Genomic DNA, 22769 nt, shown 5'->3' with positions numbered 1-22769 from the left:
CGCACTCTATTGTAAATGAGGTGCAATTTCATTAATATGCATGATATAGCTTCAAAAACCTGCACAATTACCAGTTACAGTGTTCAGAGAGACGTCATGTTGTGTTGCCAACTTAAATTAAAACAAGTGGAAGAAGAAAAATTGTTTGGAGGTATGGGTGGTTGGTGTTCCCTTTTTAAATGTGCCGAAACAAAAGTTTTGTTTTCATTTGCCTGTGATGAAAGCATAGCTGGCGTGAGGACCCAAGCAGTTGAATTAAAGTGGTCTGCTAACACGCGACAAAAAATATGTTTGTAAGGAAGACTTTTTTTGGTGTTGAGTGTGTACAGATTTGATGAGGATGTGATCAATGTTCTTGTTCATGTTTCTCCAGATGGCAAAGTTAGTCTATATTGTCAGCAGTACTCTTTTAGTTTTTAAAGACATACCTTATTCAAAATTAATTTAGTTACTAAGTTTACAGTAATTTCACTACTATATTCGGATAGCAAAGTTAGATTGTATCTTCAACAGTACAGCTTCAGTTTTCGAAGACATTGTGAAATGACTATAGTAACTAAGTAATGTACAGTAATATTACTACAATATTATGGACTGAAATTGCTTTGTTTGGTGTCTTTTTAAACCGTTGTACAACCGTTACATCGTCCTCTGAACCCGAGGTGCGGTGTGAGGTGCGGTGCCAGACCGATGTTTTAACAACAGATTGTGCTAAGATTACAACAGAGAATTTACTTTTGCAGTGCAGTGCAGTATATGTGGCAGGCACAATGGTGTATTTATTAGTTATTTGTTTATTTTAACAAATAAAGTTGGGGATAATAATTACCAGAATAATAACCAAAAGACTTCAATATTCGCCTCGTCACGAGCATCTTCACTTTCTCCTGCATTCATGGGTATTTTTGTGTTGAAAGGTTAAAAATGATAAGACAGTGGACCTGCACTGTCATCAACCGGATAATGTGACTGAGGGCAATCTGTGGAAAGAAATCCTCCACTTTTTTTACATAGCTCTCAGATCTACTGTAAACGCTGCTCTCCGAATTGTTGTCCATCTCTCCTCGGAGAGCAGCATTTACAGCAGATCTTTTAGTCCATAATATTGTAGTGATTTTAACATACTGTAAACTTGGTAACTACGTTATTTTAACTAAGGTACTGTATGTCTTTAAAAACTAAAGAAGTACTGCTGATGATACTAACTAACTGTGCCATCTGAATAAAAATAATCAAAGAACATTGATCACACGCTTCGTAGAGACAGGACAATCAACACAAACTGGAACAGCTTTTTTTTTTTTTTAAGAAGACGAGTGGCAAATCCAGATCTTACCATTTCCAGATGCAAAAAGCGCTCTGGTAAAAAAAAAAGTTCCTTATAAATATATTTTTGTTGCTTTCTAGCAAACCCCTGTAATCTACACATCCACACGTGTTCTGTGCTCTCATCGCATGAAAAATGGAAACAAAAATTTTGCTGCGCCACATTTATAAACGCAACACAGAGGACACAAATCTCTAAACAATTCTTCTTCTTCCACTTGTCTTTGAAGCTAAATCATGCATATTAATGAAGTTGCACCTCATTTACAATAGAGTGCGATGATTAGTTTAAACCAAGTCTTACTCATGAATTAATGCTGAAAATTCAAAGACGTCACGTTGGACCCACCGGTGCAGACATGGTACAGACTGGAATTTACACAAGGATCTAATCGCTGTGACGTAGCTTCAACATTTATTTTGTTAAACCAGAAGAACGAATGTCTACTTTTTTTGTGAGATATATGTGTCCTAATAGTGGTTTTAGCGATGTGGGGCATGACTGTCAACTTCTCAAAAAATATGTTGGTGTTTCGTGACCCTTTAAGTTCCAGTGAAAGACAAGTCTCAAACTTTTTCACTAATAATTAAAAGGAAAATCACTAAATGTGTTTTGCATATTTGTGTTGCTTTAAATGAGACCCACAGGTGATTTGTTTTCCTTCAATTATTTTTGTGTGAGTGTGGACTCAAGTGATGAAGAGTAATTACACCAATTCCTGTCAAGGATTTTTCTGCACCACAAAGGCTTTGACAAGACAAACTAGAGCAGATAGTGGGCATAGATGATGTTTGACATTTACAGAGAGTACAATCAAATATAAAGATAAAAAGTCCCAGAAGAAAAGCAGCTTTTTAGGCAGTTAGTGCTGACAGTGTTTTCACAGGGGGTTGTTATGCTTTCTTTAATGATCTACTTCGAGAATATAGTTTTTTGTTTGCTTGTTTATTTTTTGATTCTCAGGTTTAGTGTTGTGGTGCTGCAGTATTTTGTGGCTGGTTGACTGTTTTCCGTCCGCTCCCTGAAGAGACAGAAGTGTATCTATCTTCTGTAGGCCCTCTGTGCACCCGGACAATTCCCATGTCAAATTATTTCATTAGGGCTTGTTGCTTTCACAGAGCTGTCATGGTGACGGTGTTTCAGCTATTGCTATGGTAACCCGGGCATCTGAGGGCACTGCCATGAAGCCATGTTAGGAGATGTTGCTTGATTTTTGTCAGCAGATGGGAATTGAGGAATGATGTTTGAAAGAGAGATTTAATAAAAGGAAGTTTGTGAAATGCAACCGGTCCCATAGGAGCCTGTGTTGACTCAAGAAGAGCGCTGTAGTCAGAACTTACCTTGAGTAAATATGTTTTCTGTCCCATATCAATAATATCACTACACTTCCTGACAAGTCTTGTCGCCTATTCACATTTTAGGACCAACAAATAATAACTTGACTTGTAGTTGATCATGGGAATATAGAAGTGTCTTATATCACAGGCAAAGGCCTCTAGATTCTGCTTTTTTACGAAAGTAAAATATGATCAGTGATTTTAATGATTTAATTATGACAGTAAGGTCTGACTTGATTCGACAAAAGTCTTGTCCCTTAACAGAAATAATGTACAGTATAAAACAAAGTCATTGTGCAGTGGAAAAAGAATTAACATTGTGTATGACTCCCTTGAGCTTGGAGGACTGCACCCATACATCTCTGCAATGACTCAAATAACTTATCTGTAAAGTCATCTGAAACGTCAAAGAAAGCATTCCTGCAGGACTCCCAGAGTTCATCAAGATTCTTTGGAATCATCTTTAATGCCTTCTCCATCTTACCCCAGGCATGCTCAATAATGTTCATGTCTGATGACTGGGCTGACCAATCCTGAAGCACCTTGACCTTTTTTGCTTTCAGGAACTTTGATGTGGAGGCTGAAGTATGAGAAGGAGTGCTATCCTGCTGAAGAATTTGCCCTCTCCTGTGGTTTGTAATGTAATGGGCAGGAAGAATGTCTTGATACATCAGGCTGTTGATGTTGCCATCCACTCTGCAGATCTCTCACTTACCCCATACTGAATGTAACCCCTAACCAAGATTTTTTCTTCACAGAACTTGACTGATTTCTGTGTGAATATTGGGTCCATGCAGGTTACAATAGGTATTCTGCAGCATTTGCTATGATTGGAATGCAGTTCAACAGATGATTTAGTCGAAATATCGACCTTCAGACCCTTTTCCACAGTCCATCCTTCCTGCAAGCTGTTGGCCTTGGCAAATGCAACACGATTTTTAATTGTCTTCTGTTTAATGCTGGTTTTTGAGCACTAATTTGGCCATTAAGACAATTGCATGAAAGAATTCGATAAACTTTTCTTGCAGATACAGGGGTTCTGGAGACCAGTTGTTATGTAGCTCTGCTGCAGTTGAAAAAGGTTTGGCCCTGGACTGTCAAACCAACAAGCTCCTCGAATCGTTGTCTTACGGTGTTTACTTAACTTGAGCCTGTCATGAAGTTCACCAGTTTCTTCAAATCTTTTTTTTTTTATATCTTCTCCACTCTAGATCATTTAGATATATTAAAGATGTCTGCAACCTCAGCAGGAAACTTGGTTTTCAGGCTTTTAATGATCAGCACTTTGGTCTGTGGTTGAATCTTTGGCTTGCTGTCAGGTCAGGATACATTTCAAATGAAGGTTGGGTGTCCTGGCCCTCCAGGCACAGCACGTCAACCTTATGTCATATTGGCGTTGTACATTTTGTTTGGAAATGAAAATCAGGTGGACTTCAGAACCCAATAGGCCGACGTCAATGTCCAATGGCCAACCTAAAATCAACCTAATATCAACATCTAATCACGTTTCATCTTGACGTTGTGTGGACGTTATCACTATGACATCTATTAGACGTTGAATCTTGGTCACTTTCCAACACAACCTAAAATCAACCAAATATTAACATAATTTGACGTCGTCAATGGATGCAAAAATAATGCCGTCCTTAGATGCTGGCTAGACATTGAATGTTGGTCAGCTGACGTCATGACCGTAATCTTACCTAATATTAACGCCTTAGGATGTTGTGTGCCTGCTCTACATCTACCGAGAAATGTGGAGGGTTTTTTTTATCTCTAATATGGCAATCGGTATGAAAAGTTCCATTAAGACAACACTTCCAACACATGTGTTATTTACACTATTTGTCACAGGTGATGCTTTAATTTGTGATTGGGTGAATCCTTTAAAGATGTGACAAAACTTTTGTCTTAGCAAAGTCCATCCTAATTAAATAATTAAAAATCGAGGCATGATTTTATTTTATTTTAGTAAAATGAGCATAATCTTGTCATATTAGCCACTTCTGATACTAAATAATCAACTAGAAGTTAAGTTATCGTTTGTTGTTCATTAAACTTGGATAGGTGACAGGACTTTTGTCAGGTAGTGTTCATTAAGGATGCATGGTTTACCGGTGTGATAGTATCATGATACCATGGCTCCAAAATGCTGGCGTTTCCACTTTTTTTGTAAACAGTAGTGTGTCACGTTCAAAATAAATGTTCGGGTGGATCCAATAGCGAGTGAACAAAATAATTTATTAAACACAGTCAAACTCAAAAAAGGCAGGTGTAACAAAAGAGTGAGGTGCTAAGGCTAGGGGAACAGGACAGGAATCGAACAGGAAATCAGGCTCTAGCAGAAGCTCCTCACGGTCCTGAGCACAGACAGAGAGACACACATGAGCACACGTAACGAACTGACAATGAACATTAAACACGTAGCACTTAAATAGTCACGATGATGTAATTCAGCTGGCGAAAAATCAATCCAGCGGAGTGACGTAAGGCCACGTGACCAAAACAACACACGTGGGCCACAAAAGCAAAACAAACCCACATGATCACACAGACATTCCGGAAGAGCGCACAAACCTGCAACCGTGACATTACCCCTCTCTCAAGAGCACCTCCTGGTGCTCCCAGAAGCGCTTACCTGGCGATTGTAATCATCGATAAGAGAGTGATCCAATATGTCCTTTGCAGGGACCCAACTCCTCTCCTCCGCACCATAACCTTCCCAGTCCACCAAGTACTGAAATCCTCGCCCCCTCCGTCTTGAGTCCAGAATGCGCTTAACCGAATAAACGGTCTCCCCATCTACGAGACGCGGCGGGGGGGGGAACCGGAGTGGGCGGATTAATCGCCGTATGAAAAACGGGCTTTAATTTGGAAACATGGAACACGGGATGAATTCTCCTGTACGCTGGAGGAAGTTTGAGGCGGACTGCCACCGGACTAATGATCTTGATGACAGTGAATGGGCCAATAAATTTGGGTGCAAGTTTATTACATACGGAACGCAAGGGAATATTCTTAGTTGAAAGCCACACTTTTTGACCGACGACGTAAACGGGAGGCTTCGACCGGTGGCGATCGGCTTTAGCCTTAGTGCGCGCACCCACTTGGAGGAGGGTCTGCCTGGCCCTGTTCCAAGTGCGTCGGCACCTCTGGACAAAGGCGTGGGCGGAGGGGACCGCGACTTCGGATTCCAGACTGGGAAAAGCTGGTGGCTGGTAACCTAAACTACACTGAAACGGAGAAAGGCCCGTAGCCGACACTGGTAATGAATTGTGTGCGTACTCCACCCATGGGAGCTGCTGACTCCAAGAGGAGGGATTCTGGGAAACCAAACAACGTAACATTCGCTCGAGATCTTGGTTTGCCCTCTCAGTTTGTCCGTTACTCTGAGGATGAAACCCAGAAGAAAGACTTACAGTCGCTCCCAATAAATGACAAAATTCTCTCCAAAATTTAGAGACAAACTGGGGCCCCCTGTCAGAAACCACGTCCGTCGGGAGGCCATGAATGCGAAAGACGTGATTAATGACAGCATCCGCTGTCTCTCTGGCTGAGGGTAATTTGGGCAGAGGAATAAAATGAGCTGCCTTCGAGAACCGGTCCACAACGGTCAAAACAACCGTATTGCCACCAGACGGCGGGAGCCCGGTGACGAAATCTAGCGAAATGTGCGACCAGGGTCTCGAAGGCACTGACAGCGGCTGAAGGAGTCCAGCGGGAGGGCGATTAGAAGTCTTAGAAACAGCACAAACAGAACAGGCCAAAACAAACTCGCGTATGTCCCGTGCCATAGCTGGCCACCAGAATCGCTGTTTAACTAAAAATAATGTACGACTCACCCCCGGATGACAAGCCACTTTGGAGGAATGTCCCCACCGAATGACGTCAGACCGAATCTCCTCCGGCACAAACAAACAACTGGGTGGGCATCCGGCCGGGGGCGTTACCCCATCCAGGGCTGTGCGGACCCTGCTCTCGATCTCCCATGTCACAGCAGAAATACAAATCCTCTGGGGAACGATGGGCTCAAGAGACGTATTGCGCTCGGAAGAATCAAAAAGACGGGATAACGCGTCGGGTTTGATGTTTTTGGAACCCGGCCGATAAGAGATGGTAAAATCGAAACGACCGAAAAATAATGCCCACCGAGCCTGCCTGGAGCTGAGTCGTTTGGCGGACCTGATGTATTCAAGGTTCTTATGATCGGTCCAAACGATAAAGGGAACCCCCGAACCCTCCAACCAATGACGCCACTCCTCCAAAGCGAGTTTGACAGCCCACAACTCCCTATTACCAATGTCGTAATTACGTTCTGCGGGAGATAATCGATGAGAGAAAAACGCGCATGGATGAATTCTGTCATCCGAGGCGGCGCGCTGGGACAGGATAGCTCCCACCCCCACCTCTGACGCGTCAACCTCCACCACAAACTGCCGGGAGGGATCAGGTGTCACTAAAATAGGAGCTGAAACAAAGCGGCTCTTCAGATTGGAGAATGCAGCCTGTGCTGCGCTCGACCACCTGAAGGGAGTTTTGGAGGAGGTTAAGGACGTCAGAGGGGCGGCGAGCTGGCTGAAATTGCGAATAAAACGCCGGTAAAAATTAGCGAAGCCCAGAAATCTCTGCAGGGCCTTACGAGACTCGGGGATTGGCCAATTCACCACAGCCTGAACTTTCTCTGGATCCATGCGCACCCCCTCGACTGACACAATGTGTCCTAGAAAGGGAACAGACTGTGCATGGAACACGCATTTCTCCGCCTTGACAAAAAGCCCATTCTCTAGCAGCCGCTGAAGCACTCGCCTGACGTGCTGCACATGTTCCTGGAGAGAACGAGAAAAAATCAGAATGTCATCCAGGTAGACATAAATAAACTGATCTATCATATCTCGCAACACGTCATTTACGAGTGCTTGGAAAACCGCAGGAGCATTAGAAAGCCCAAAAGGAAGAACACAATATTCAAAATGCCCCCTGGGGGTCAAAAACGCGGTTTTCCACTCATGACCCTGCTTCATGCGAACCAAATGATATGCGTTGCGGAGATCTAATTTCGTGAAAAACGAAGCCCCCTGCAGACGCTCGAACGCTGAAGACATCAGCGGCAAAGGATATGTATTCTTCACCGTGATGCTGTTCAGCCCTCGATAGTCAATGCAGGGTCTAAGGGACCCATCCTTCTTTTTCACGAAAAAAAACCCCGCCCCCGCCGGTGAAGAAGAGGGCCGTATGATCTTGGCCGCTAGAGAATCAGAAATATATTTCTCCATGGCCTCCCTCTCAGGAATAGAAAGAGAGTATAACTTGCCTTTAGGCGGAGACGTACCTGGCAATAAATCTATTGCACAGTCATAGGGACGGTGAGGAGGCAGTGAAGCAGCTCGAGACTTACTGAACACTCTCTTCAGGTCGAGGTACTCACTGGGCACTTTGACAGGTCCATGCGCTCCTCCTGAAACACAGAACGAGAAACAGCAGAACGAGCAGACGAAAGACAAGACTGATGACAGTTCTCACTCCACGAAAGTATGGCATTAAGACCCCAGTTAATGTGAGGCTTATGAAGAATTAACCAAGGATGACCTAAAACCACTGGTGTGTTAGAACAGTCTGTTAAAAAAAATGAAATGTGTTCAACATGATTTCCAGACGTGATCAGCTTTATGGGTTTAGTGGAGTGAGTGATAGTGGGAAGGGAAAGTCCGCTGAGTGCGCGTACTGCAATGGGTTGTGACAGTGCAATAACCGGAAGTTTAAAACTGAAAGCGAAACCAGAGTCAATGAAGTTTCCCTCCGCCCCGGAATCGACGAGCGCCTGTGTGTCTTGAGTTCCGGAACCCCATGATAAGGAGACGGGCAGTATAGTGGCAGACGTAGAGGATTTGTCCAAATTAATTTCACCCATCAGTAACCTCTTACCTACTGATGGGTGTTGACTTTTACGGGACAGGAAGCCACCCGATGCCCCGCCCCACCGCAGTAGAGACAGAGTCCCTCCGTTCTTCGCCGGCGCTTCTCCTCTACGGACAAGCGGGATCTGCCCAACTGCATGGGTTCCGGGTCAACGCTCCCAAGTTCCGGTGCCATCGGCGAGACCGGCGAGTCAGGGACAGGATCCGGAAACCTGTTTTGCCGCATGCGACTCTCACGGCGAAGCAGTCTGGAGTCCACCCGGATGGCCAAATCCACTAGCTCGTCGAGGGTCTTGGGAAGATCTAGGGAGTAGATCTCGTCCTGAAGACGATCCGAAAGGCCATGAAGGAACATGTCCCATTGAGCCTCCGCGTTCCAGCCGGATTCAGCAGCCAAAGTGCGGAACTCAATGGAATAGTCCGCCACGCTCCGATTCCCCTGGCGGAGCTCAGCGAGGACTCGAGCGGCCTCTCTCCCAGAGGCGGCCCGATCAAAGACCTTTTTTAGTTCCTTTGAGAACAGGTCGAACGAAGAACAACAGGGTAATTTCTTCTCCCATGCTGTGGTTCCCCATTGAGCCGCCCTTCCTGAAAGGAGAGTGATGACGAACGCCACCTTGGCCTGCTCTGAGGAAAACAAAGATGGCTGCAGGGAGAAGTACAGGGAGCATTTGGCTAAGAAGGACCGGCATAAGTGAGGCTCCCCAGCATAGCAGGTCGGCGGAGGAAGGCGAGGCTCAACTGAGCGACCAACGCCCAAGTTAGCACTGGCAGTCACTGGCGCAGGTATCACCTCCGGAGCTGGTGCAGGCTCCCCTTGTGTTGTTCCGGAAATCAGCTGTTGGACCTGAGTAGTGAGTAACGACACCTGACCAACCAAGGCCTGGATAGCCTGTGCAGTCGTGGCTAAAGCCTCGTCCTGGCGATCGATCCTGGCGTTGCTAGCAGTGAGGAACTCCGATATCTGAGAAGTACTCGCTGGATCCATGGTAAAGGTCAGTTCGTTTTGTCACGTTCAAAATAAATGTTCGGGTGGATCCAATAGCGAGTGAACAAAATAATTTATTAAACACAGTCAAACTCAAAAAAGGCAGGTGTAACAAAAGAGTGAGGTGCTAAGGCTAGGGGAACAGGACAGGAATCGAACAGGAAATCAGGCTCTAGCAGAAGCTCCTCACGGTCCTGAGCACAGACAGAGAGACACACATGAGCACACGTAACGAACTGACAATGAACATTAAACACGTAGCACTTAAATAGTCACGATGATGTAATTCAGCTGGCGAAAAATCAATCCAGCGGAGTGACGTAAGGCCACGTGACCAAAACAACACACGTGGGCCACAAAAGCAAAACAAACCCACATGATCACACAGACATTCCGGAAGAGCGCACAAACCTGCAACCGTGACATAGTGTCGTCATTAGCGGTCTATCTACAAAACATTATGTTGCATGTGGAAATGTCACTAAAAATCTTACATTTTTGTGCACTGATAGACCATTTTATTTTAATAGTCTATGGAGCTCTTTAAGATTGCAAAACCATGTAGAATTTGCACCTTTTATGGTAGTCTATTTTACATTTTCAGACACTTCAGTTCAAATCTTGAATTGCAGTATCGCAATACTATTTGGTATCATGATACTTCATCTGGTATAGTATCGTAACATGAATTAATGGTATTGCGACAACTCTAGTGTGCATAGGGCTTCCTTACATCAATTATAAATTAAAGGAATTGGGTTTAGGGGTACTGTAGAGTTAGAGGGATAGAATATACAGTTTGTAGAGTTTATAAATCATTACATAAGCTGTAAAAATGACATTGCTGTAAACGCATGTGTGCATATTTACGTCATAGGTTGAACAGCTGTGTTTGGAAGAGATTCATACCATGACTTTTAATGTAGCGGTCCATGGACTTAAAGATAATCTCTGAAATTCTGGCAGCTCCACCAAAATCCTTAGACTGAGCATACGTCCTGAGTGTGTGTGGTCAGTGTGGGCCCACCAGGATCACACTAAAACTAAACCAAGTGGCTGTGTTTTCGTCTCTCTTTTCTCTACCCTGTTGTTACGACTGAGCAAACCACTTTATGAGAAATGCTTAATCCTCGACAGCCATGTTGTGTTTCTGTTAGTGTGCGGATGCTCAAGTGCTGCAATGAGATTTTGGTTGGTTAGTGTCAAATCTCAGAGCTTTATCCAAAGGGGCTTTTCACTGCACTTTGGTTTGGGGCAAATAATTAACCTTGAACTGAAACGAGTTATAAATCATCAGCAAATGAAAGTAGAAGGCACAAGGGACCTTGTGTTGTGTTAGCAATGGGTTAAAGATGGGTTTAGTGTTGTATCGTGGGCTCTAAGTCCATTTACTGCATTCCTTTTCAGGAGTGATGGAGCCCAGCTTCCGTCCCAAGATCATTTAGACAGAGACTGAAGTGTGTTATGGTTTGTATAGAATTTGCTGGCTACAGTCTGTGGCTTCCATCTGCCTGAAAAATAGATTTGGGAATTATGAGACATGGTGCATAGCTGAGTGTTGGGTGTTTTTATGTAAACATAATAAATTAATGCTGCACACACGTACAGGTGTTGATCTGAGGATATGGTCTCTGAGATGAGGAGTTGGTCATGTGTAAGTTTACATATGCTGCATGTGTGTCCTTTGAGGATACTGAGGTCATTCTGGATGTTCTGGTTCATGAAGGGTGACCAGCTTTCTCAGAGTGCAATACAACTCAAAGAGCTGCTTTGAATGATGAAATTATGTTTGTACTTCAGATCATAATGTTTCCAAACATTTAAAAAAAAATTTTGATGATCAATTCAACAATGTAGCCTGTAACTAGCAAGTCAATGATTACAGGTTTCTAACATTTTTCAAAATAATTTATTTGTGTTAAAAAGAAAAACAAATCTAAAACACGTATGTGACAAGTAAAGGGTAAATATATGATAACAAAATTTTTAGTTTTGTCTGAACTATCCCTTTAAATATCTAAAAAATAAAAAATAATTGAAATATACACACAATCTTTGGCCACTTTATTAGGTACATTGTACTAGTACTGGGTTGAACCCCTATTTTTTTTTCTTCAGAACTGCCTTAATCCTTCATGGCATAGATTCAACAAGATACTGCAAATATTCCGCAGAGATTTTGTCCATATTGACATGATAGCATCACGCAGTTGCTGCCGATTTGTCAGCTGCACATCCATAATGTGCATTTCCTGTTCCACCACATCCCAAAGGTGCTCTATTGGATTGACATCTAGTGACTGTGTAAGCCATTTGATTGCAGTGAACTCATTGTAATGTTCAAAAAAACAGTCTGAGATGATTCACGCTTTATGAAACTGTGCGATATCCTGCTTGAAGTAGCCATCAAAAGATTGGTTCACTGTGGTCATAAAGGGACGGACATGGTCAGCAACGATACTAAGGTAGGCTGTGGCTTTGACACAATGCTCAATTGGTACTAACATGCCCCAAAGTGTGCCAAGAAAATATCCCCCAGACTATTACACCACCATCACCAGCCTGAATCATTGATACAAGGCAGGATGGATCCATGTTTTCATGATGTTAACGCCAAATACTGACCCTACCATCTGAATGTCACAGCAGAAATTGAGACTCATCAGACCAGGCAACGTTTTTCAAATTTTATAGTCTAATTTTGGTGAGCCTGTATGAATTGTAGTGTCAGTTTCCTTTTCTTAGCTAAAAGGAGTGGCACCTGGTGTGGTTTTCTGCTGCTGCAGCCCATCTGCCTCAAGGTTGGGTGTGTCGTGCATTCAGAGATGCTGTTCTGCATACCTTGGTTGTAACTAGTGGTTATTTGAATTACTGTTGCCTTTCTATACAGCTGGCCATTCTCCTCTGACCTCTGGCATCAACAAGGCATTTGCTCCCACAGAACTGCCGCTCACTGGATATTTTCTCATTTTCAGACAATTCTCTGTAAACCCTTGAGATGGTTGTGCATCATAATAGCAGTAGATCAGCAGTTTCTGAAATACTTAGACCAGCCCGTCTGGCACCAACAATCATGTCATGTTCAAAGTCACTTAAATCACCTTTCTTCCCCATTCTGATGCTCTGTTTACACTGCAGCAGATCGTCTTGGCCATGTCTACATGTCTAAATGCCTTGAACTGCTGCCATGTGATTAGCTGATTAATATTGCTTTAACAAACAGTTGGACAGGTGTACCTAATAAAGTGACCGGTGAGTGTAAGAGCTTTAAAATATTATTTTTAAATAAAAGTAATAAATATATTATACTATCCATCCTCTTAGAATCCTATTAATACACTAATGCTACTAAAAACACTTTAAAAAAATCTAAATAGCAAAGGGGTAATGTCATTCTTTGTCATGACTAATTTATCTATTAAGATGAAGAATGCATCAAATTTACTTGGATTTGTTTAGTTATGACTTGATCAGCAGGTGTGTGTGTTCACTACAGCATTTTCCAAAAGAGGGTCAAGGGAAGTGCAGCAACTGAAGCTGGAAAGGCAATTTCTGAAGTTCTCATTCCAGCCTAAAGTTGTCCCATTCGCAGATGTTGATTTGTTTACTGAGAGGATTCTTAGGACAATACCAATGAAAGATGTTTTTCAGACTTTTACTGTTTCTAAAAAGCATAGCACAGCTGTTCCAGAGCACTGAGTTGATTTAATATTGGCTCAAAGAGCTTCTCTCAACACCCCAACGCTTTCTGCTTCTGTCTGGAGGTAAAGGCAAATAAGGAGAGACAAAGTTCCTGGAGCTCTCAATGTGTTTGGGTGTGTCTGTCATTGTCTGGCCTAATTTTTTTTTGGTGGAGAGGACCAGTAAAGCTGATCCCCCGGCCAGCTCTTTGTTTAAGTTTTACAACAGACGCAGAGGTGCATTATGGATCTCATTCATCGAGGCGCCAGAGAAAGACAACAAGCTTTAGTGAGAATGAGAACACAATGCACCGAATGGACACTTTTTGTCAGCTAGTTGCTGTTTCTCTCCCATGCACATTTATCCAAAATTAAACAGCAGCATGATCCATAGTTAAACTCAACCAGTAAAATATTAAATGGCTTTTGGTTAACAAAGTTTTTTTTTTCATCTTCAGCCTCAGATCATGCACTAGAGCAGATCAGAGAGCAAGATGACTCACTTTCTCTACGACCTATTTATATCTGCTCAAGTTCTCCTCCAGATCCATGAGCTATTACTCTGCTAGTCTCTCTTGACTGCTTTCCTGCTTTGTGCAGCAGATATGTCAGAGTTTAAACTGCAGTTTCATTCAGGACAGGGGTTTATTAAAAATGTTAGATGAAATTGAGATCAAGTGATTTGTTACTGGAAAGTCACTGGAGATTTGATGTCATTTTTTTAGCATGTCTGACCACACAACACTGACTTTGCACAACACTGTTTCACTTCAAGCATTATCAACTTAAGTCAACTTTCTCTGTATTTGCTCAGGCTTAAGTTGTTGTAAACAATTATGAATTGAAATGTTCAGTTCTAAAGAATATTGTGAGCACTCAATTTTAAGCACCATTGGCATTTTCCATATGCTTTATTCAGTGTCAGTGGCTTAAAGTGAGAATAAAGTGATATTTCATTAAAAAAAAAAAAATTGTAATAATTTTCTCATCCTCCACTTGCTGCAAACCTGTTTGAGTTTCTTTTCTTCTGTTGAACACAAATAAGGACAAAAACATGAAGAAAAAAAGCCATTGACATCCATAGTGTTTTTTGTTCCTATGGGTGTTCAATGGTTGCTTTTTCAACATCAGAAAATAGCCTCAGGAAATCTTGTTTTGTGTTCAAAAGAATAAAAAAATCATAAAAGTTTAACACCACTTCAGTATGAGTAAATATTTAATAAACATTTTTGGTTGAACTTTCCCTTTATGTCAAGATCAGATCTTGACATCCAAAGTGCTCTGCTTTGCTAGTCCATATGAAAAGTAGTGATGACCAGTTGGTAAACAAGTCCTTCTTCTTAGTTGACTGCCAACTGCCTGGAGGTGTTGTTTTTGAAGAGAGCACATGTGTGGTTAAGCTAATGCAACAGTAAGCCAGAATTGAATAAAATATTTCTGAAATAAATAAACAAATAAATAAAAAAACAGAGCAGAAAACAAAAAAGTAGTCCTCAGATGCCATGTTATTATTTTCACTGCAATAATCTGATAATGACTACTTCTTTATTGCATTTCTAGTGATTAATTACAGTTCTGGTACTGAACCAACAGAAGCCCCAGAAAGTTATTGTTTTTGAGAAACAATCATAACTGGTTGTTATTTTTTTAGTGATGCCTCATACTAATAGTTCAGGAGATAATTCACCCAAATATATCACCCAAAATATATATATTTTTATACACTCTCAGATATAAAGGCATGCCAGCTGTCACTGTGGTGGTAAAGGTCCATATTATTATCTCAAGGGTACATATTAGTATCTAAAAAGCACAAAAGTTTTCCTCTTAAAATTTTTAGGTTCTAATATATACTTTTGCAAGGTATATTTGCCACGTGGCATTTTCACTAGCCACAATTTTGTTGTTGAGATTTTATATTTTATATGCATAAAGGCCTCAAGAATTTATCCGATTTTTCTATAGCCCAACCAAAAAAAAACAAAAAAAAAAACAGTAACAGTAATTCTTTGCCCAATGTAAGCAAAAGAACGCAGGTGTAAAACATACCGTGTGCAATAATGAAAGGATGGTGAAATAAAAGGTTAAAGTGAAAGCAACCTGCTGCTTACAAAAAGACTTTTAAAAAATCTGGAGCTTTTGAAAGGTGCAGAACTACGGGTGCACGAGCATCGCTTTTTGTCCATTTTATTTAAAAAGAGAACCGATCGCACCAGTTATGTTTCCAAAAAGGGATTCTTTGCGCAAGAAACCGTTTCTTTTTGAAACTTTCAAACACTTATGAGCATCACATCACCTGAAATCAGCCTTGACACTGAAGCCCACGTAAGTGCGTCAGGATCGCCTGTCTCACAGTGTGCGCGATGATTCTCTCATTCAGTTTTCATCTGCTTTCTTTTGCTCCAGTGAACACAGTTATTATTGTCATTTCTCATGCTGTTGCCTTATTATTCAATCCTTGTTGCTGAACTCTGTGTTTTAAGAAAACTACTATTTAAAAATGATCTTCAACCAGCCAAAGTGGCTGGTGGGACTGACTGTCTAACTGACTATGAGTGAGGAGTTAGAAGTAAATGATAGAAGTTTTTTAATGCTGTATAAATTTAAAAAAGAAAGAATTTACCCATTTATTGGGATACAGATATGTGTGATGACCATATGATTGGGCCAGATCTGCTACATTTTTTTACAATAGATTGTTCTGCAGCTTTACTGTATTCAAATAGAAAATGTCCATACTTGACCTAATATTGTGTTGTTCCTGTCACTGAATTGACTCAATTTTAGAAAAAAATTTGGTCACACTTTACATTTAGGTTCCATTAGTTAATGTTAGGTAATATATTGCGACATGAACTAACAATAAACAATAATAGCCAATAAACAATAATACTTAATAAATACCTTTATTAATTATAGTAATACATACTAATGAGTTATTTAAATCCAAAGTTGTGCTTGAGTTAATAAGAACAAAACAAATGACTTTTTTTTAAAACTATCATTATTTAACAAATAAATAATAAATATTGTAGTATAGTTCTTAAGGGCGTCTAGAGTTTGCATGTTCTTCCCGTATTTGCGTAGGTTTCCTCCAGGTGCTCCGGTTCCCCCCACAAGTCCAACGATATGTGGTATAGGTAAATTGGGTAGGTTAAATTATTCGTAGTGTACAGTATGTGTGTGAAAGAGTGTGTATGGATGTTTCCCTGTGATGGGTTGGGAACATACAGTATGCTTTATAAAATGGCGGTTCATTCCACTAAAGCAACCCGAGATTAATAAAGGGACTAGGCCAAGAAGAAAATGAATGAATGAATGAATGAATGAATATAGTTCTTTGTTTTTTTTTCATGTTAGCATGTACACATTAATGGAATCTCATTGTAAAGTGTTACCTAGATTTTATTTCAGACGATCTGGAAATCGTGCATGCAGTGAAAAGATACTTTGTCTTTAGTATCTTTTGTAGTTGTAAACTTTGTACTCCTCTATTCATCACTCTGTTGACAAAAATAGAGAAACGAATAGATTCTTCAGGAGACAACTGTCATTATGAAAACAGTAAGCCATTTCCCTTGTGTGTGTTTGAGTGATATGTATACACAACAGCTCTAGGCAGACATGCAGATCTTCCACTTCTGCATTGGTTTGAATGACAGGCTGACTCTCCATGGTGCTACAGTGCAGTGTTTACCCAGCCTGTTTCCAGTGTTTGGGTGTCTGCAACCTTGAATATTGTATCAAAAGATGATGGGCATTTTGGGATATCATTTGATTGTTCTGTTCTTTCAATTATTCTGAATCCATTCAGCAGTAAATCGTTCTTTTTTTCTCATGAGTTTAAAGTGAGATGTCATTTGTGGGTGTGCAGTTAATTTGCTGTTGATTGTGAATAGATTTTGTATGTTTCCATTCTCAGTGTTTCCTTGAGAGAATCAGAGGTCAAGGTGTTACCATATCATTTGCTAACTGACCATAGAGGAGTTATTTGCTTTTCTGGCCATTGAGAATTGTGTTTGGCTGTGGAAACAACTATAAAGCAGCAGTAACAGTGTCAGGTCCACACTAAAAAGAAGAAAAAAACTAATTTCTGAACACCCAGATCCACCCCATCTGTGATGGGCTCCAGGAGCAGTTGAATGGCCCCCTCTGCAGGATGAAGAGATGTGCATGTAAAGGGATAGTTCTCCCAAAAACGAAATCATTTATCATTTACTCTTATTTATCATTTACTCTCCCTCATGTGTTTTCTTCTGTTAAAAACACGAAAACATATACACATCAACTTCCATAATAGAATAAAAACTACTATGGAAATCGATGTGCCCCAGCAACCAGCATCATGGTATAACGGAAGAAAGAAACTCAAATAGATTTTAAACATGATGATTTTTTATATTGGGGTGAACTATCCCTTTAGCTAGCTCCTTTATAAGAGATGACATTGCGTTATTTGAGTATTTAGACTAGATTGCAAGGATTCAGACCATTTCAATGCTCATTTTATAAGGATTCTTTGTACTTATGGTACATAAATAATTGTAAACTTTAGTTTTGTTATTGTGTTTACTGAGTTCTGAAGAAATAATACTGTTTATTAATGCTTTTGTTGTTAACAGGTATGGGATGAAATGCCTTATTCAGTTTGAGGATTTTGCCAACATTAATGCCTTCCGCCTGTTGAGTAAATACCGCAACAAATACCTCACATTCAATGATGACATCCAAGGTATGGACACTTCAGTCGCACACTTGTTTTTAAGTTTCTTCTGTATAAAAATATTTTTAAATGCAGTAGATTTAGGCAGGAGGCATCAAACTTAGTTGCTGAAGGCTGCAGACCTGCAGAGTTTAACTCTGCTTTAACACACAGCATGTTCAAACAAGCCTGAAGGGCTCAATTAGATTGATCAGATGTGTTTAATTAGGGTTAAAGCTAAACTGTGCAGAGCTGCGGGCCTCCAGAAACTAAGTTTGACACCTGTGACTTAGGCCAGTTAAAAAGTGTTGCTTAAATTCTTTTTGTATTTTTATCTTAATTGCAAGTCTGGCTGTTTATACTGAATACACTTTCCATCTCCTTTGGCTGGAACATGTTATGTTAATCTCACTGTTCACACAGTTAATCATATTGAATGTGTCCACCAGAGTGGAGCGAACCAAACTGAGCAATGTATTCTATGTGGGATCTGTTGGTATTGGGTTTTCTTTTGGATTCTGTGCTCATTTCATATTTCAGATAGTTACCAAATTTTCTGAATGTGTCTAGTCAACCTTTTCTGTCAACCTTTGACAATGTGTCTGTCAACCTTTCTCATTCAAATATCCTGTATTGAGAAGATTTTGCTGGTATTTCCGCTGCAGCTATGATAAGAGTATGACAAATATATATTAAAATAGTTTATTAGCCTTAATTCACAATTTATTAATTAATCTTTTTTTAGGTTAGTTTTAGTTTCATTTGGATTGGATTTTTATTAAATATAATAATAATAATTTATTTATTTAAATTAATGAGGCATTAAAAAATAAAGTTTCTGCAGTTCTCCAACTGCTTTTGTTTGTTTTTTTCACTGACACTCTTGACAGAATACAGTCACACATACAGGCTTACCCCAATTGGGAGATCTCTAGACCAGAGATGTGCAAACTATGACCCAGGGGCCAAAGTTTGCACATAGTAACCTTTGATTTGGCCCACCATCCCATCTCAGAAGAGAGGGAAAATTTTGGGAAGGGTTTGGGTTAACGGCTTTATTACAAATTGTTATTTCTAATTTAATGTAGCTTTTCACTGGTTCATTTCATTATTAAGCTACAAAAAAAGCAAATGTTTTAAATAATTGTTGTAAATAAATCCAATTTTTGAATGAACATGCTGCTGTTTAACGTATAGACCACAATCCAGAAGTCCTCAGTGAGCAAATCAAGGCAAAGGCAGTTTGGCTATTCAGCATTAAATTCCATTGTGTTATGGAATCATATTTTTATTATAATAGAACCATTATAAAATGAAAATAAAATATTTAATGCATTAGTTAATATGATTAAAGTAATGTTTTCTTTTTATTTTGAAATAAATGAGGAAATTATCCATGGCAGCTTTTTAATACACATACAGTATCTTCAGCCCACTACCCTCAATCAACTTTGGTTTTTGGCCTCCCTTGCACTCCTGCCCAAGACTTTCACGTGCATTTTTCCACCTTCACCAGAGTAAGAATCTACAAGCAGCTGCTTTTTTCAAACATTTGGCAGTTCCTACAGAAATCAGTCTCACATAAGCTCCATTTTAATGACTGCAATTAATGAGCTTCCAGAGCTGAATCCCAGCTCAGCTCATCTTTTATGCATATTTTTTGTTTACCTCTGAGTTTAGAGAGACATGTGTTTGTTTCTTGTCCTGTAGGCACTGCTTCTGTGGCTGTGGCTGGCCTCCTAGCTGCCCTTCGCATTACCAAAAGCAAAATGTGTGACCATACTATTGTGTTTCAGGGTGCAGGCGAGGTACAGTTGTTAATCTGCATATAATGCAATTTGTTCTAGCATTCCAATGATGCTTTACATATATTTAGCAAACAAAAGTGCTACAAAAATTTAAGTCACATTTTATGCTGTTAACAAACATTAACTAATTAGTCTGTTAGCTCAATGAGCTGCTAATTAGCTGCTTATTAACTGTTAGTAAGTAAATAGTTGGGTTTAGGTATTGGGTAGGATAAGGGATGTAGAATAATCATACTTTATAGCTACTGATATACAGTTAACATCCTAATACCATTCAGGTAATGAGCCATTAGTAAACAGCATAAATGATGACTTAAAATAAAGCATTAACAAAGTGTTTGTCATTACAATCTTTAATAATATGTAACGTTATTGTTTTTAGGCTGCAATGGGCATAGGTGAGCTGATTGTCATGGCAATGGAGAAAGAGGGTCTTCCTCGTGAGCAGTGTATAAAGAAAATCTGGATGGTGGACTCTAAAGGACTTATAGTAAAGGTGAAGTTTAAACACATTATTTAGTTTGTGTTTAAATTTATTCTTCTTATTCAGTTATGTTGATTAACTAAATAAACGGATTAAACAGGAACATTACTGTAGGTCTTCATCTATAAAAACACGTTATCTCAGATTAGTTTATTAATGATGAAGAGGTCAGAGAGGATGTGATAATTTTGTTGCATACAAGTTAATATTTTTATGCATACAATATGTGTTATTTGTCTTTGAACTCCTTAGAGTAATAGTCTTGCTCCAGGGCAGGATAGTGATGAAAGTTATTTATGATTTCTGAAGGTTCTCAAGTCTTGTTAATTTCTTGTTAGTTTCTTTGCACCTATTTATTTATTTATTTATTTATTTGGTTGATCTAACATATACTGTACAATTGTTTTCTATCATAAGAATGTAGGATTTATTTACTTTAATTGGACTCTGGTTTATACTTTTTATTAAAAAGCCGTACTTAACAAATGTAAAATTAATTCTATTAGATAGTGAAATATTAAACCAATTCCCATGTCCTAGACTTTCATCTAGACTTTTTGATGCTTTATTGATTTAGTTCATTTAGTGTGTGTGTGTGTGTGTGTGTGTGTGTGTGTGTGTGCGTGCGTGCGTGCGTGCGTGCGTGCATGCGTGTGTGTGTGATTTTAGATTAAGATGGAATTACACCAGCACTAAAAAGTTGAGACTCTCTTAATCTATAATTAAAATGAATTTGTAATTAATTAGTACTCTTAACTTAATAATGCTTATATCAATCACAAAATGTATTAACTTTAATAACTTTAATACATTTTTTGCTTTGTGCTTTTAGTGAACTCAGCTGTGTAAACTAAAACTAAAAGGTTAGTTCACTAAAGAAATGAAAATTCAGGTTATAAATTTAGCAAATACATTCTTTACAAGCTTCCCATTGAAAAACAATTAGCTACAATCCCTCCCTGAGGCTTGTAGCTTTAAACTGATGTATAGTTTGTCAAGATAACAAGATTCATAAACACTGACATGTTCAAAAAAAGATTAACAAAAACAGGTCCACATCCTGATGCTTCAATTACTCAACCTCATATTGTCCCCAAACCCCAAGGCCAACATTCATCTTCAGAACACAAATAAATGTATTTTAGATAAAAATCCCAGAGCTCTCTTAAGAAGTTTGGCTAGAGGAGAAATGGTCATGCCCAACTGAGCCTGGTTTTTCTCAAGGTTTTTTTCCTTCACTTTCCTCAATTGGTGAAGTTTGCTCATAGCCATTGTCGACACTGGCTTGCTTGGTTTGGAACTTGTGGAGTTGCACATTGATGGATTTGCAGTGAAATTTAAAACAACACTGAACTAAATTAAACAACAACTCTGAAAACTAGACTGACACAGTTTCAATTTACCTAAACTTCTAAATTACCTAAACGTTGTTGGGTATATCTTCTCATCTGCATCAGGTCAAAAGAATGTGCATTTACTATAGTCAGTGTGACGCATTTTCATTAGAGTCAGCAGCATAAAAAGCAAACATATTGCATGCAGTAAACTAAAAAGGGAGTTGTAGGATTTTATCTGAAAAATCTTAATTTGTATTATGAAGATGAATAAAAGTCTCAGGGGTTTGAAACAATGTGAGGGTAAAAAAATTAAAAGCAGTATTTTCCTTTTTTTTTGCTGAACTGACCTTTTAAAAACCTCCAATCAGGGCTTGATCTATGTTTGTTATGCAATGAAAGTATAGATGTTACAATCACCAGCAATCTAGCCTGTGCATATCACTGGAGAACTACACATTTGCCACTTTAATGACCTACAACTTCCATCATGCACCTTACACTCACCAGTTTCTGATTCCCCCTGATTACACACACACAGCTGGAAGCTTATGATGGACTGACTACCAGGACTATAAACAGAGCGCACACATACACGCACTCACGTACTCATGCACACTTCTTTGCTAAGGCTCGTGATTTGTAAGTGAGCATTACTGAAGCATTTTTCATGTGTTGTCTTGTCTTGCCTTGCCATGTTTTTGACCTTTGTTTTATTGTTTATGTTGTTTTGCCACCTGCTCTGACCTTTTGCCTGTATTCTGACCACACTTTTGGATTATCTGCCATCTACACGCCCTCCATTTTATCAGCACCTCAATTCCCATGCTTATCTTATCCAATATCTTATGCATTTTACATTACCCTAAGTATATATTTTATACACTGAACAATTACTTTTTTATTGGTGAACGATGTGCTTTTTGTTCCATGTGAAAGGGATCTGTGAAGAGAGCTGGGGAATATTCCTTTAATCATATTTTTCTTTTATGTCCATCAATTGTCATCCCTCTGTCTCCCGTTTAGGGTCGAGATCACCTCACCCATGAGAAAGAGAGGTTTGCACATGAGCATGCACAAATGAAAAAGCTTGAGGATGTTGTAAAGGAGCTGAAACCCACAGCTATAATTGGTATGTATATAGTTTTGTTAAATATGTACTGTTGTTGTCCCAGCAATACCAGTGAGAGCAAT

General features: G+C 39.7%; 1 protein-coding gene across 4 annotated transcripts in view; it reads left to right on the top strand.

The window, feature by feature from the left end:
• The window catches only part of me1 (malic enzyme 1, NADP(+)-dependent, cytosolic), a 167993-nt gene that overhangs the window by 134777 nt on the left and 10447 nt on the right, over nucleotides 1–22769 (top strand). For all 4 annotated transcript variants that reach the window (XM_073925316.1, XM_005158369.6, XM_068214017.2 and 1 more), the window contains 4 exon segments: nucleotides 17870–17979; nucleotides 19660–19757; nucleotides 20140–20253; nucleotides 22602–22707. In XM_073925316.1, the coding sequence (XP_073781417.1) occupies nucleotides 17870–17979; nucleotides 19660–19757; nucleotides 20140–20253; nucleotides 22602–22707 (428 nt within the window).

The sequence above is a fragment of the Danio rerio genome, chromosome 16, assembly GCF_049306965.1.
Source record: "Danio rerio strain Tuebingen ecotype United States chromosome 16, GRCz12tu, whole genome shotgun sequence".
NCBI lineage: Eukaryota > Metazoa > Chordata > Actinopteri > Cypriniformes > Danionidae > Danio > Danio rerio.
The sequence above is the reverse complement of the archived record's forward strand: the minus strand, read 5'-3'. Positions and strand labels throughout refer to the sequence as shown.